The sequence below is a fragment of the Acomys russatus genome, chromosome 14 (assembly GCF_903995435.1).
Source record: "Acomys russatus chromosome 14, mAcoRus1.1, whole genome shotgun sequence".
Classification (NCBI taxonomy): domain Eukaryota; kingdom Metazoa; phylum Chordata; class Mammalia; order Rodentia; family Muridae; genus Acomys; species Acomys russatus.
Window position 1 is genome coordinate 48120802 of NC_067150.1, and position 16181 is coordinate 48136982.

The following is a 16181-nucleotide window of genomic DNA, read 5'->3' on the forward strand; positions in this document are numbered from 1 at the left end:
TTACTTTGTCTTTCTTTCTGGTTTTTTGTTTGTTTGTTTGTTTCTTTCTTTCTTTCTTTTTGAGACAGTATCTCTCTATAGACTAGGCCTGCCTCAAACTCACATTGATCCATCTGCATCTGCCTCCTGAGTGGCTGGGATTAAAGATGTGCCCCACTATGCCTGGCTGCTAGCCTTTGCTTTCTGATTCTTCTCCTAAGTTCAAGCCCTTTTTGAGAACCCACTGTCATGATTACAGGAACGGGAGGTGCATCCTTCTCAGCAGAGGGACATATGAGGGCAAGGCAATTCCTTAGGGCAGGAAGTGTTAGCAGGGGGCTTTCCAGGCATCCTGGGTTAAAAGGAACATTCTAGAGGGCCTCAGGAAGGAGCCCTACCCCCAACCACGCTCAGAACCGTCTCTACAGAAAACTACATGGAAGTCGAAGCTAACAAGAGGTTACAAATGAGAGGTTAGTTCCTTTAATAGTAGGAAAATGAAGGCAGGCAGGGAGGGGAAAATTCCTCAGAAAGTCCCAAATCTGACCTAATTTTGACCCAGAGCCAAGGAGCTCCATTCCAAAAGTTCCTGTAAGGACACTATGGCCTAAATGAGGCCCATTCCTCAACCCCTGCCATGAGAGCCTGAGACTCTGACATCACTAAAACCCCTCCTGATGAACCTGACCCTGGAAAAACTCCACCCTGGGCCCCACTGCCTCTGAACGATAACCAGTTCCTCAGTGCTCTTTCTATACGTGACAGAATTGTGCCCAGTCATCAGGGCACTCCTGTGAGCACACAGATGAGTCTTTATAAGTTCTACAATGGAAGCCACCCCAGGGCTGGGCACCCAAGACTGACCTGTCTGTCTCCCCTGTACTGAACCGGAGCTTTCCAGGTCAGGCATCGCCTGGGACTATGCTGGGCACAGACTCATATGCTTCTGTGGTCCTTAGCACAAAGAGTATGGCTCCTAGAGCCGCTGCACATAGCTTCGCCCATTTTGGAGATGGAGAGGGGCTGGCGATAAGGCTCAGTCAGTAAAGTGCTTGCAGCATAAGCATAAGGACCTGAGTTCAAATCCCTACCATCTACATAAGTAAAAAGGCAGAACTCAGGCATGACCATACGTCTTTAATCACAGAACTGGAAGGCAGGGGCAGGCAGAACTCTGTGACTTCCAGGCCAACCAAGACTACATACATACTGATTGCCTGAAATCTCAGCACTAGGGAGGCAGAGACACGAGGATCCCTAGAATTCACTGGTCAGCTAGCCTAGCCCAACGAGAAGCTCAAAAAATAAGGTAGAAAAAGTAACTGAAGATATTTAATATTGACTGCTGGCTGCCATGAGCACCTCCTTCCAAAAGCACACACATACATGAAAACACACACACACACACACACACACACACACACACACACACACACACACATACTGAGGCACAGGCAAATGAGGAGGAGGCCCAGTTTTTGACCCACTAAGATCACTGAATCTAGTCCAGTGGGGCAGTTTGGGTTCTGTATTCCCCACCAACTCTCACTGCTTCCAAGATTCGAAAAGAAAAGGCTTCTGTTATGTTAGTTAACTGTAAAAGGTTTATCAAGAAAAGAGTCAAGCAGCAGGACCCAGGAGCAGACCGTGACTCCCCAGGAAGGCGAGGGGGGCAGGGTCATTTCCCAACCACCACGTGCTGCTGTGCTGCTGAGCCACACCCTGGCCTGAGGGTTACAGGGGGTGGGGGGGGCAGTAACTCCCAGAGGATGTAAACATAGGTGAGTGACAAGGCAACCTAACCAGTGAATCTGGCAACACAGGGGGTCAAAGAGTCCCAGGTTTCTGGTTCCTTTCTGTCAGATTTCACACTGTGCAATGAGAATGCTTTGAGAAGATCAAGCCACAGAAACAAAGGTGCCTGGGAACTCGGGGCCTGAACCTGCTAGGAAATGGGAAATTACTACTGGCAGTTTTTGAGAGTTCGCTCCAGAAAGGCACCACCAGGACTCAGGGCTCCTAGAGCCTAGAGAAGGCAAAGTTGCTGCACAGTCCCCTAATCAAGTAAAAGTAAAGGGGTCCCCCAAGCAAGGTAGAGGGGAGTCCAAGGCCCATAGGAGGGAGTTGACCTGCAGTCCCTCCCGCAGAGGCGTGGGTAAGGCAGGGAAAGCCAGGGACCTTGGAGCAAGGACAATCCCTTCCCTCTGTCACATAGACCAGAATTCATGGAGGCAAGGACACCAAGCTTGCTTGGGAAAAGCAAGAAAGAAGGGGGACCACATCGGTCCTCTCCCCCAAATGTCCTTCACTCCATTTACTGTCTTTTGTAAGTCCTTGTAATTCTTCAAGATATTGCTGGAATGTCACCTAGTCCATGAAGTGTCCCCTGAACAGCAGAGTTCTGTGGTCCCTTGAGGAGTTTCCTTTGAAGGCCACCTGTCATACTGCATTGTCTGATATCCATCTTGAAAAGTAGTGCATCCAGGACAGGCATGTTCCAGCCTTGGTCACCAATGTCTCGGCTAAGGCCACAGCAGTCTAGGGAGCGCACGGAATGAACGGGGTATGGTGGCCATGGGTGCAGGCACTAAAGTCTCCAGAGAAACTCCATCTTTAGGGACTGACCAGCAGCCCAGGCTTTGGCTCAGAGGGCTCCCATCTGCATTCACCCATCTCTACAGTGAGGGAAGACTGCTCCAGGGGGTACCACTCACCTCACCCACTCCTGGGCTCCTGAGTCACTGCTGGTGACAGGGAGGCTTGGAGTGGGGTGGACTGCAGTGGCCGGGTGTAGGTGAAAAGAGACCTGCATATGTGGTCAGAGGTGGTCATACATGCGTAGGGTCTTCTCCAGCTGCTGGCCTACCCGCTGGTAGAAAAGGATCTGCTGGCGTAGGTAGCTCTGCATCATATGCTTGAAATCAAGCTCGCGGCGCTGGTGGAAATGGTTCATCTCGGCCTGCAGGGCGAAGCCTACCACGCGGCATCGCCTCCGCATGCCATCTGCCTCTTCCTGAGCCATGCGGCCCTCATCGCTCATGCGCTGGCTTTCCTTCACCTTGGCAAAAGCACCTGGCAGGACAGAGCACAGGGCAGGCAGGTTAGGGCTTGGACCTCCACTGTTCACTCCCTGTGCATCCATCCATCCCTCTAGTTCCACAAAGGGGGAACGAACAACAGTCCTGTTGACTCCATTAAGACTGTTGGAGAGGTGGCTCAGTGCTTAAAGAGCACTGTCTGTTCTTCCAAAGGCCCAGGGTTCAATTCCCAGCACCCACATTGCAGCTCACAACTGTCTATAATTCCAGTTCCAAGGGATCTAATGCCCTCAACCAATGCACACAAAGCAAAATTAAATTTAAATTAAAAAAAAAAAAAGACCATTCCTAAAGCCACCTGGCTGTCTCCATGAGGGAGTCACGAGTCTCACTGTCTATTTAGTCTTGGTCTCACTCTTCCAAAAAGGCCTTCCTTGTACCCTATGACCTCTGAGGCTTCCCAACATCCTCTGTCTTGGTTATCACACTCCGCCTAGCTGGCTGCCCCTGAGTTGTGAGCTGGGTGACTGTCGTGGTCCTCTGTGTTCCCCAGTTCCCACAAGGCCTGGCCCAGGCAGCTGTGGACACGTCAGCTCAACTGACTCATATGATCCCTGAGTTGCTATGACAGTGACATCTCCCTGATTTGAGAGTCTATCTCAGAGAATCCAAAGACTAAGCTGGATGTGTGCCTGCCTCTTCGCTGCCTGTAGATGACAGTCCACACCCGCTCCCCCTGCCTAGGAGGCCTCTGGGAGTTGGCTCTTGCACATGTGACTTCCACAATGACACCAGGTCTATCCAACCCTCCCAGTTCCTTCCTACCTTACTCTTGCCTGCTGGATCCTTATCCATAATTCAAGGTCTGGATCATGTTCCATTTGTACACCAGAGTCTCTCCAGTGCCCCAGGCAGAGTGCCTCCTGTCCCCAGCCTGCTATCATACTGTTGACTCTAAATCAACGTTTCAAAAGGCCACTTGGTATGTCTCCCTTACAAACAAGCCCCGCCCACTCTTCACCCCTGCCCCCATAGAACCAGGGACTGCAATGATAAACAGGTGACAGATGGTAACAGAAAGGGAGACACCTGGGCAGGGGCCTTAATCTAGAAGAACAGGAATGAATCAACAAAGAGTTAATGAATTCAGTTTTGAATAAAAGGCACTTGACTGACTTTGCCTTTAAAGCCACTTGCTGAGAAGACGAGGCAGAGTATCTGTGCCTGGCACTCACTCTCCAAAGGACAGAAGGGAGTCCCCAGTGCAAGGGAGCCCTCATCCTACTTTTCTTTTGTTGGTTGCTTTTTGTTTTTAAAAGATTTATTTCATTTTTAATTACTCATATGTCAGAGAGGAGGGTATGTGCATGTAAGTGGCAGTGGAGGGCAGAGACAGCAGATCCCTCTGGAGGCCCCCCCTGGAGTCACAGGCAGTTGTGAGCCGCCTGACACAGGTGCTGGGAACTGGACTTGGGTATCTGTAAGAGCAGCACATGCTTTAACCACTCAGCCATCTCTCCAGCCCTTTCTCAGCTTTGTTAAAATGTATTATTTTACCAGTGTTTGCATACACATATGTTTATGCATCCTGGGCACGCCTGGTTGCCCTTGGAGGCTAGATCCAATAAAACTGGAGTTATAGATGGTTGTGAGCCACCATGTCGGTGCTGGGAATTGAACCCAGGTCCTCAGGAAGAGCAGCCAGTGCTCTTAACTGCTGGGCCATCTCTCCAGCCCTTGTTTTGATTTGTTTTGTTTTGGAGACAGGGTCTCATGTAGACCAAGCTAACCTCAAATGTGTGACTGAACCCAGGGTCGTGTTCACATTCCACAAGCATGCCACCAAATAAGATACATGCCCGGCCTGTGCTACTTCTTCTGCATGGTATTCTTTTCATTCTGACTCAAGTTGTCAGAAGTGTTCAAATGCACTCAAAAGGCGCATCCTACCTGCCGGGGCTCTGCATCCTGAAAATAAGTCCAGATGCCTCTATCAGGGATAATAGCTCTAGCGGTCAGCAAGAGCAGACTAAATGGTTACTAGTGGCATTCCATACGACCTAAAACCTGTGGCTCCAGCTTTCACCTCACTCTGTCCTCTGACACCTTCCCTCAGTTATCCCCCGTCTCCTGGTCCATACTGACAGCCCAGGCCTGGGAACAGATGGGAACACAGCGAGAGATTTCAGAGCTGGAGAGACCCTCAAGGGCAGGTGTTCAGTCCCATCACAACTATTTTAAGAGGAAACTAAAAACCTGAGGAGACTTGCCTAGGTGCTCCCAACCCCTTCCTGTAAGTAGAGGGTGCCTGGCCTTCCCCATCTAGGGCTTGGACAACATCTCCACTACAAAACCTGATGTGAGGCCTCCAGAGTGGACACGAGGATACAAGGTCATAGTGGGCAGGAGGGACCGAGAAATAAAAGATCAAGACAAAGAAAATAAAGTTACTCTTCAGCAAACAGAGTGTACCTGAAGCAAAGAGCCAGAAGGAGCCTGAATTTCACTGGCCTGAGTCTGAAAGAAGTGCTGGTGGCTCTCAAGATCAACACTCAAAGAAAGATTTTCTTGGGCCTGGAGAGATGGCTCAGTGCTTAAGAGCACGGATTGTTCTTCCAGAGGACCTGGGTTTGAGTCCCAGCATCCACATGGCAGCTCACAACTGTATGTAATTTCAGTCCCAAGGGATTGAATGCCCTCTTCTGAGCTCCACAGGTACCAGGCATATATACAGACATAGATACAGGCAAAACACCCATACACATAAAATAAGTTTTAAAAAATTTAAAGATTTTCATTCCCATGGCCTTATGTAAGAGCCTCTGCTATTGAAGAGCTAGTAACTCAAGCGGCAAGAACGAGCCTACTTCAATCCCAGGTATCCAAAAACAGGCAGGGCTGGGGGCAAAGGCTTCAGAAGGGGCAAGGAGAGGCAGAGGCCCCCACCCAGTTCTCTACCTGTGGCGGTTGAAGGAGAATGGCCCTCATAGGCTCATATACTTGAATGCTTCCTCTCCAGTTGGTGGAACTGTTGGGGAAGGATTGGGAGGCATGGCCTCACTGCATGTGGGTAAGCTTTGAGGTTTCAAAAGTCCATGCAACTCCCAGTTCTCTTTCTCCTTCTTCTTCTTCTTCCTCTTCCTCCCATCCCGCTCTCTTGTGCTTATGAATGCGACGTGAGCTCTCACACCATGCCTGCCTGTCTGCCTGCCTGCCTGGCTGCTGCCATGCTTCTCCCCATGATGATCATGAACCCTAACCCTTTGAAATTGTGAGCCCCAATAAATTCTTTCTATTATAAGTTGTTTTGGTCATGAGGCCTCCTCACAGCTACTGAAAATAAGTAAGACACCCATCATTTACTCACCGGGGCCAAGGTCAGTGAAAGCTAAGGAGTCCTGCCTGAGTAGACTAGAATTATGCCTGTCCAGAACATGTCTACTTAGGACTCAGTTTGAGATCTCCAGGGTTGCCTCCTGCCTTGCCACACTGGATCCCAGGAGTGAGGAGTGAGAACCTATCAGCTGCAGAGCCTCAGGGTTTCAGGCATCTTTCCTACTCTCCCCCACTTAAAACTACCTGTTTTAAATTTGGGGACAGGTCTGAGTCCTAGTACCAGTGGTCACACCTCCAGAAAACCACTGTTCTGGCTGGGCTGCAAGTGGGACAGATAGTTTTAGATGTGATCCTGTTGAAAACTGCTCATAACAACAAAGTCCCTGAAGAAGGAGTTTCTACATCTGTAAAATGGAACAATAACAGCATAGGAACTGAGATGTAATTGAATATGGAAATATGCATAAAGCGCCAAGGCCTGCACCTGCCATACACTAGGACCCAGAAAGCTTTCTGCTTTGGTATGCAAACTGCTTCCCCATATGTGTGCACATATGTGTGTATGATGTATGTGTTTATACATGTGTGTATGCATGCATGTTCACATGGATGTAGGAACGTATGTGCCATGGTACACATGTGGCAGTCAGAAGGTAATTTTGAACGTCAGTCATCACCTTCTACTCTGCTTAAGACAGTCTCTTCTCAGCCGGGTGAGGTGGCGCATGCCGTTAATCCCAGTACTCGGGAGGCAGAGGCAGGAGGATCGCTGTAAGTGTAAGGACAGCCTGGTTTACAAAGTGAGTCCAGGACAGCCAAGGCTACACAGAGAAATCCTGTCTGAAAAAACCAAAAAAAGAAAAAAAAAGTCTCTTCTTTATTGTTTGCTGCTATATATGCTAAACACAAACGTCTGGGAATTCGCCTGTCTTTATTTCCCTTTGCACCAAAACCCAACTGTGTTTAAGCACTGACCCCGGCTTCTGCGTGGGTTAAGCACTGACCCCGGCTTCTGCGTGGGTTAAGCACTGACCCCGGCTTCTGCGTGGGTTAAGCACTGACCCCGGCTTCTGCGTGGGTTAAGCACCGACCCCGGCTTCTGCGTGGGTTAAGCACCGACCCCGGCTTCTGCGTGGGTTAAGCACTGACCCCGGCTTCTGCGTGGGTTAAGCACTGACCCCGGCTTCTGCGTGGGTTAAGCACTTGCTTTGCCCACTGAACCATCTCCCCAGGCTGCAAACTGTTTCTCTATCCAAGGACTCACAGCAATTACCAGCCATGGTGACTCATGGCAACGTAATTCTCTGCTACAAAAGCTTAGAAGATCCAGGGGTGGTAGTGTGCATCTTTAATCCCAGCACTTGGGAGGCAGAGGCAGGTGGATCCCTGTGCGTTTGAGGCCAGCTTGGTCTACAAAGTGAGTCCAGGACAGCCAGGGCCGTTACACAGAGAAACCCTGTCTCAAAAAGCAAAAAACAAAACAAAACAAAACAAAACAAAAAACCCCAAAACAAAAACAAAACACATTCCAAACTCTGTGCCTCATGCCTGTAATACAAAAACAAAAACAAAACACATTCCAAACTCTGTGCCTCATACCTGTAATTCCAGCACTCAGGAAGGTAAGGCAGGTGGATCTCTGTGAGCTCAAAACCAGCCTGGTCTTCTATAAAGCAAGTCCAGGATAGCCAAAGCCAACACAGAGAAACCCTGTCTCAAAACAAAAACAAAAAAAAAAAAAAAGAAAGAAAGAAAGAAAAATAAAAAAGGAGGGGGCTGGGTGGTGGTGCACATCACATTTTTATTTTTGGTGGGTTTTTTTCGTTTTCGTTTCGGTTTGGTTTGGTTTGTTTTTTCTTGACAGGGTTTCTTTGTATAACAGCCTTGGCTGTCCTGGAACTCACTTTGTAGACTAGGCTGGCCTTGAACTCACAGAGATCCACCTGCCTCTGTTTTCCAAGTGCTGGGATTAAAGGTGTGTACCACCACGCCCGGCTCATATCACATATTTATTTATTTATTTTGTTTGTTTGTTTGTTTTTTCGAGACAGGGTTTCTCTGTGTAGCCTTGGCCATCCTGGACTCCCTTTGTAGACCAGGCTGGCCTCGAACTCACAGCGATCCACCTGCCTCTGCCTCCCGAGTGCTGGGATTAAAGGCGTGTGCCACCACGCCCGGCCACATCACATTTTTAATTCCAGGTCTCAGGACACAAGTTTGAGGCCAACCTGGTCTATATAGAGTTCCAGGTTAACTTTGGCTGTATAATGAGACCTTGTCTCAAATAGACAGGCAGACAAACAGACACACACACAAATGGGGGAGTAGGAAGGAGGATGCATCTGGAAAGAATTAGAGTAAGGGGTGGGTATGATAAAATTATGCTGTATGGAATTCTCAAAGAATCAATAAAATATTTTTAAAAATAAAATAAAATAGCCTAGGCAGACCAAGAACAGTAGTACAAGTGTGTTGTTCTAGTGCTCAAGAGGCAGAAGCAGGAAGATCAGGAGTTTGAGACCAGACTGGGGTACAAAACAAGACCCTGTCTCAAAAAAGGAGGAGCAACAGCTGGAGTTAGAGAGATAGTTATACCCACGTCTGCTGCTCTTACAAAGGGCCAGAGTTCAGGGGACAGCTCACTCCTGCCAGTAACTGCAGCTCCAGGGCACGCCAGGCCCTCTCCTGGCCTCTGTGGGTACCCTCACTCATGTGCACACACCCCAACACAGACACACAATTAAAAGCGGTAGCCGGGTGGTGGTGGCGCCCGCCTTTAATCCCAGCACTTGGGAGGCAGGGGCAGGCGGATCTCTGTGAATTCAAGGCCAGCCTGGTCTACAAAGCGAGTCCAGGACAGTCAAGGCTACGCAGAGAAACCCTGTCTCGAAAACCCAAAATTAAATAAATAAAATAAAATAAAAACAAAGCCAAAGAGGGAGGAAAGCAGCAGCCCCTGCTGCTCAGGAGAAAAGGGATTACATGAAGCTGAACCTATCTGTGCCCTAGGCAAGCGCTTGTACCACTGGGACTACCTTACTTTAGCTAAACCATGAATTCCACGGTCCCTCCAGGATGCTCTGTAGTCCCAGGCCTGTCTCAGGTACACGAAGCACATCCTCCAGGTGATGCTGGAGGAGTCAGCCCAAGCCTCCTTCCTTCCTCCTTCCCCCTCTGCATCCTTGACCCCGATGGTCCAGCTCTTGGGAGGTTCCCTCCTCCATCTGCCTGGTGCAATAGATTCCAATACACTTGGTCTCTGTGCTTAGTCTGCTATCAAATCACCTCAATGCTGCTTATCTGTGAAACCGAAGAGAACCGTACCAGCTACTTAGTAATACAGACCTTGCTGGCTCTCAGGAGAGGACTCAGGGTCCTGGCCTGCTCTGGGCAGTCACTGCATTCAATTTTTGTGACAGGATGGCCATTACTAGGCTTTTCTTCCCCCCAAATGCCCATGTGGGCAGAACAAGCTGGTTGAGTCAAGTTCAGCTCCAGGCTCTGTGTCACATCAACATAGAGACTGACAGGCAAAAACTCTCCAAGGTCACCTCATGGGTGGGAGCCCTTCAGGTTTGGTCTCCTGACTCCCCAGCCCGGGCCTCCCCTAACTGTTCCCTCACATGCCCACTACTTGTTCAGATGTCTAGACAGGGTGGACAGAATCCTGGGACCCAGAACCAAACGTCCTGTTCTTTCTCTGAGGAAGACCTCTATCTGCAAGGCTGGTACAGGACGCTCTCTGGCTACAGTTTTCAAAGCCTGCCCAGTTCTATCTTAGACTAACTCCAAGCTCTTCTCTCAGACTCACTCTAGACTAAGGACAGAGCTCAGAACTCAGAGAAAGCAAGGCTTGCACTGCATGGGAAGTGAAAACAGCAGCTGTTTCAGGTTTCATGGTCTCTCCAGGCCCTGACTCAGTGGAGACTGAGATACGGCCTCTCCTACCTTTCTGCCTATCTGAGGTAAAAAGGATAATATAGCTTTATTCCTTCCTTCCTTCCTCCTCCTCTTCTTCTTCCCTGCCCCCCTCCAATGAGAGCTAGGAGCACCAAGTGTGTGGTGGACACAAGGTTGCTTGCCCTTTTGCCCCAAGTCTGGCCGAAGTGAGAGTCTCTCCCACTGAGTGGGGGCAGCTGTTTAGTCATTGTGCCTAGCTTCTTGCTGCCCACACAAAAACATGCCCTCCGAGGAACTGGTTAAACCAGCTTTCCCAGGCCTAGCACAGTGTGGAGCTCCACTTCCGTACAGGGAGACACCAGCCCTGCCAGGCTGGGCCCATGCTACCTGCTATCTCCTCTGGCCTGAGTGCAAAGGCAGATCTATGGAACCAGCCTGAGGCGCAGGGTGGGCCTCCCCCCAGAACCTCTACTTTGAAGACCTAAGGAACTAAGGTCCAGGGACACAAGGCACACTGGGTGCAAAGCTGCTTGAGAAAGCAGGCTTTGAATCCCTGAGGCTGAAGGGAGGAGAAAGGTAGGAGGAGATGTGAGGGCTCAGCAAACAAAAGAGGTAAAGGAGGAGGTGAAGGGGGAAAGCTGCCTGGAAGCTAGAGACAGGTCTAACAGCCACCTTCCTGGTTAAGACAGGGGCCTGGGGAGTCGAGGTGACCTATATGCTTCTCCTTATGCTCAAGCCAGAGGGCCACCCCAGAGTAAAACTCTCTGACCTCAGGGCCTAGGGTCCTGGGAGCCAGCCCCACGCCCTGCATATATTCTTCCTGAGTTACTAGCCCCAGGGAGAACCACGCCTTCTGCCTTGACGTCTGCCTGCCGTCCCTCCCTATACCCCAGGACTCAAGCCCTGACTCAATCCATAACACAAGAGAAACCCAGCTTGGGAAGGGGACCTAGATTGGCCCACGTGAACAGAACCCTGGACCCCTGGTTGCATCCCCCCCCACTCCCCCCCCACAGCTAAGTGCCCCATGTGACCCAGGATGAGTCACTTTGCTGGCAGTTCCTTAACACTTCCAGCAGCAACAGGCAGGGGCTCATCCTGTCCCTCCCCCACACAGGGGGCCATGAGAACTGACATCATGATGGGCCTGGGAGGTTGCCAATATGAATGTGTCCTTGGGGAGCTGGAAGGAGGAAGGGATAGTCCCAGCTGAGGCACAGACTCGTGTGCAATCACTCTGCTGTGGACACAGACTTCTTCATCTGCAAAAACAAACACAAAAAAAAAAAAAAAAAACAAAAAACAAGGACAGAGATCCTCCTGCACTATAGTTGCCAGCCAACAGGGCAGAGGCAGAGTCTGGGCTCAGATGCTGCTGACGCAGGAGTGAGCCTGTGACACTGAAGAGACAACTGGCATTGTGTTCTCACCTGTGTCTGTGTCTTGGTCTTGGGTTCATATAAGGCAAGACCTGGGACCTGGTTATCTCTGTGTTCCCAGAACCCAGAGTGATACCTTGGGGTTCATTGCATGGTGGGGTAAGTGGGAGAAAAAAAAAAACCCAAATGGACAAGAAGTATACACCGAGCTCAGTGAGAACAAAGGCCAAAGCCGTCCACACCAGCCCTCTGCCTCCAACAGCACCCTCCAGAGAGCCACCTCAATACACTTGTTGAGCCAGGGAGGGAGACAGAGACAGGGAAGCATCATGATGAGCCAGCTGTTCATTATAAAACAGGCCTTTGGGTCTTCCCAGGGACCAGCAGCGCGCCACACTCAGGAAGGGCTTACCTTTCTGCAGGTGGATAATGTCAGGGAAGTTGGAGAGCAGGCCCTGGTAGAGAGACAGTGTGTCAAGCATTTGGAAGAGGTCATTCTTGGGCTGTTCTGCAAACATCTCACCAATAGTCTCATAGGTCCGGCCGGTGTGAGAAATGGCATTGTTGAGGGCCTCAGAGCTGAAGGGAGGATCCATCTGGAAGGCATGGCTAATGGCCTGAAAGGCACTCCCCAGCTTCTGGAACTCCTTGCGGAAGCCCCCCACGTGTTTCCGCACGAGCTCCGAGGCCACGGTGCTGAGCTGCAGGACGCTGTCGTCCATCTTCTTGCTGAAGGACTTGAACGTATCGACGCGGTCCTCTACGTCCTGCAGATCCTGGTGCTCCGTGGGGATCTGGAAGGTAAGCAGGAAACTGGCACCCACCATCTCGTCCTTCTCCGCCCGGCGTTTACCCATCTTCCACTGCTTGTCATCCAGGCAGCTGAGGAAATGCTGGAAGCCCTCATACTGGGACAGCACAGGGTGGCTGGTCATGTGGTCCATCCAGAGGATGAGCCTCCGCTTGCGTTTCTCAATGAAGTCCTCCTCAAAGCGGCCCGTGGCCTGCTTCTCAGGCAGGTGGGGCACCGAGATTACGGTGAACTTGTGCAGAAGGCGGTTATAGAGCCAGTCGAAGTGTTTGTAGCGCCGGTACACAGGTGAGCCAGCGTGGGTGGGTGTCAGCTTGTAGGAGATGTAACTTTTGATGCCTTTGAACTTAGTCTGTTTGGTGGGGTCTTCTATGGAGCAGGCAAATGGGTGGGGGTTGGCTTTCCACTGAGGGCCTCGGGGGCCCATCTCGATGGAGTATGTCTCAGCAATCTTGGCCATCATGGGCACGTCACCAAGGATGAAGGCCTCCACTCCGGAGCGCACGAAACATGAGAAACGATTGAGGTTCCTCCCTACCACACTGCCCCGCTTGGCAGACGCCAGACTGTCCTGCCTTTCCAGGGGTGCCTTGGGTCGGAAAGCCATATGCTGGTTGGGGTAGGCACCCGGGTAGGAGAGGTTGAGTGGAGGGTGCCCATTGGTACCTAGGCCACCAGCCCGTGGCTCTTCTACCACTGTGCACCCATCGTCCCAGTCATCCCAATCATCATCATCATCATCCTCAAAGCTTCCTTGGTTTGAGAGGAAGCCACTGCCCCCACCACTCCTGGCTGGACTGGCCATACTTGGACTGTTATACAAACTCACCTGGGTGCCCAGGGAGCCTGCGCCACTGGTGTAGTAGTCCACATGGTTGGTGCTGATGCCAGGACGGACAATCTCTACGTAAGAAGCAGGGAAGAGCCCCGTCTCCCCGCGGCTGTTCTGACCCTGCAGCCAGCCGTCCAGTGAGGTCTCGCTGAAGATAACTAGATCTTCATCCTGCTGGATGCTGATCTCCTCCTTGTTCTCGCTGTGGAAATCATAGAGGGCTCGGCCTTTCAGTGCCATGGCTAAGCGATCTGGTGGTCAGGATTGGGAGGGGAAAAAAAGGTCTTACGCAGACCCAGGGCACTCAGCAGGGTATCCAAAGATGTATTTGCAGCTCAAAGTCCTGTATAACCCCCCCACTCAAGCCCTCAGGAAGGGCCTCAGCATGCACAAATGCTGTCTAGCTGCCTTCTTTTCAAAGATCCGTCCATGGTCTAGAAAGTGCCTATCCAGCCTTGGGGTATCTATCTGCCTGTGAGCAGGGAGGGGTTGGTCATGACCACAGTCTTCTTCCTCCTCTCCCTTGGCAGCCCCTGAGGAGGGAGTCTCTCCCTTCTCTCACACCAAGTAGAAAAGTCAAGTGACCTGGAGAAACGAGCTCTGCTAGAAAAAGAACAGGACGGACACTGTCCACTGGAACAATGTTGTGCGACTGAAAACAATCACGCGCAGACCACAGTCCCGAGAACGCAGGCAAAGTTCTGCTTCCCTTGGCTCCCAGCTCCTACTGGCTGCTCCCGGCTTTGGGAGGCTCTCACATTCCTCTGAAGATCTGCTCCTTCCTCCTTCCTCCCCGGGCCACCGCGTCTTCAAGAATCCAGAAAATCCAAGAGGGAAAAGGAGAATAACAGCAGAGTCCTGAACCAATTCCAAGGGTGGATGTGTCCGGCCTCCAAACGAGCCCGGCCAGGAAAACAAGGGCCAAAGCTTGCACAACCAGCCGATAAATACTAGACCTAGGGGGTGCGACCCTGTCTCGCCTGGTTTGGTGCCCTCTTCCTGCCCTGCAAGTGGCCAGCTCCGACCCCCAGAGAACGAGGGGGCGCGACAAGCCGCTCAGAGGACTTCTGGCCTCTCTCTCTGCCCCTCTTTTGTTTGCCTAATTCCTCGGCAGTTTCGGAGTACGAAGCTGACCCGGATCGGAGTCCCAGAGCCCTCGTCCAGAAGTAATGCTGGTGGAAACCTCCACCATCACCACCCCCGTCCCTGGTATGCTAGCAAACACTCAGCAGCAGTTGGTAGATGGAGCTCCGTCGAATAGATGGCGTGGCCGGCTGTTTGTTCGTCGGTCCGTCTGTCCGTCGGTTCTTTCTCCGCGATGTCCTGTGGATCCGGAGCCCCAGCCTCCTTTCCCCGCACTTGCAGCCCCTCAGCGCTGCCAGCAGGAATCTAGATACAAAACAAACAAACACCGCCCCCCCCCCAAAAAAAAAAGGGAAAAAAAGGAGTCCAGGAGGTGGCGTCCCTAGGAAGGAGGGGAAAGCTGTAGGGGAGGTGAGGGGTGGAGAGAAAAGAGGGAGGTTTGAGGGAGGGAACGCAGGCTAGGGAATTGAGCAAACTCTACCGCACTTCCGCGCGTCCTGGTGAGGCAGGGACCGCGCAGCTCCGCCCTCCCGCGGCGAGGGTGCCACCGGCGGCCTCCCGCCCTCTTTCCTTCTAGAGGACGCCCTCCCTCCCTCGGGTTCAGTCCGGGTGGCGAGGATCCAGGAAATGGACCTCAGAGTCGGGGAGCTGCGAGCTTTCAGCCGCCGAGGTGCCGGCGCCGGGAGCCACCTCCCGCCCGGGTTGGAGCGCCGCGCGGGGGAGCTCGCCAGCCGCCGCCGCCGGACTTCGCCTCCTAGACTCGGTCACCCGCCTGCCTTTTCCGTGACGCAAGTGCAGGGAAACTCCGAAAGTTTGCGGAGCGCGGAGTGGCAAGGAGGGAGCTAAAGGCTAGGAGAACCGCGTCGGCTGCCGGGGAGCAGGAGCTGCGGACTCCCTTTCCCCAGTCTCCTCTCCCGTCTCGCGTTTCCCGATCCATCTAGGGGCTAGTACAGCTCTGGGATTGTTCTCAAACCGAGATGCAGTAAACTGTGCGACTCTGGTGTCCCGCTATGCGAAACCCGATGCCGTGAACCTGATAGGGCGAGGGGCACCCCTGCCTTGGGCAGCTTCCTTTGGTATATGAGCCAGGGCGGGGGGGGGGGGGGGGGGGGGGGGCTGCCGCAAGACCACATACTTCTGCAGTGACAAGTAACAAGCTTAGGCATGGACGGATTCTGGGTTGCTTTGTCCTTTCACGGGAGCGGGATCTTCCAATCTGGCTAGCAACAGCAAGGAGAGAGAGAGAGGAGTGATTTGGTAGATAGCCTCTAGGCTCGCAGGACTTGACCCTCCAGTTTATACAGAAATGAGTAAGACAGGGATTGTACTGAACTCTGGAACAAATAGTGCAACGATTAGCACTGCTGCCTTGCCCCTCCTGGTCTTTAATTCACAGTCTGTCTCATTCGTTAAGTTATGTATTCCAAACAACAAATTAACCGAGTACCGCTAATCTGCCAGGCCCCTGGACTACAAAGACAATAAAGTAAGACACCGTGCTTATCTTCTGGAAGCTTGAAAGTATCTTCACACATAGGCAAGATGTTCCTGCCTAGTGTGGCCAGTGCTGTGAAAAATGCATGAAAAGACACTTATCCCAGCCTGAGTGGAACACATATTAAGGACCTCCTCAGCAGTGGTGGAGACAGAAGCAGAGGCAGGCGGATCTCTGTGAGTTTGAGGCCAGCCTGGTCTACAGAATGGGTTCTAGGACAGCCAGGGGCTACACAGAGAAAACCTGTCTCAAAAAACCAAAACAAACAAAAACAACCTCCTTTTCTCTTGGAGATGTCTGGGGTCAGACAAAGATTTTAGCCCCAACC

The 16181-nt window shown here is 51.7% G+C and overlaps 1 protein-coding gene across 1 annotated transcript; it reads right to left on the reverse strand.

Moving 5' to 3' along the window:
• Positions 1-1729: 1729 nt before the first annotated feature.
• On the reverse strand, positions 1730-13561 carry Snx33 (sorting nexin 33). Its single transcript, XM_051156511.1, has 2 exons — positions 12045-13561; positions 1730-3051 (listed from the first exon to the last, which is right to left on the reverse strand). The coding sequence occupies exons 1-2, from the start codon at positions 13513-13515 to the stop codon at positions 2798-2800; spliced, it is 1725 nt and encodes a 574-aa protein (XP_051012468.1). The 5' UTR covers positions 13516-13561; the 3' UTR covers positions 1730-2797.
• Positions 13562-16181: the final 2620 nt, after the last annotated feature.

Excerpts from the sequence above, each read along its gene's own strand:
- Snx33 (XM_051156511.1), bottom strand. The coding sequence starts at position 13,515 with ATGGCACTGAAAGGCCGAGCCCTCTATGATTTCCACAGCGAGAACAAG. Across the intron at positions 3,052-12,044 it reads CATTATCCACCTGCAGAAAG|GTGCTTTTGCCAAGGTGAAG; the intron begins GTAAGCCCTTCC and ends CTGTCCTGCCAG.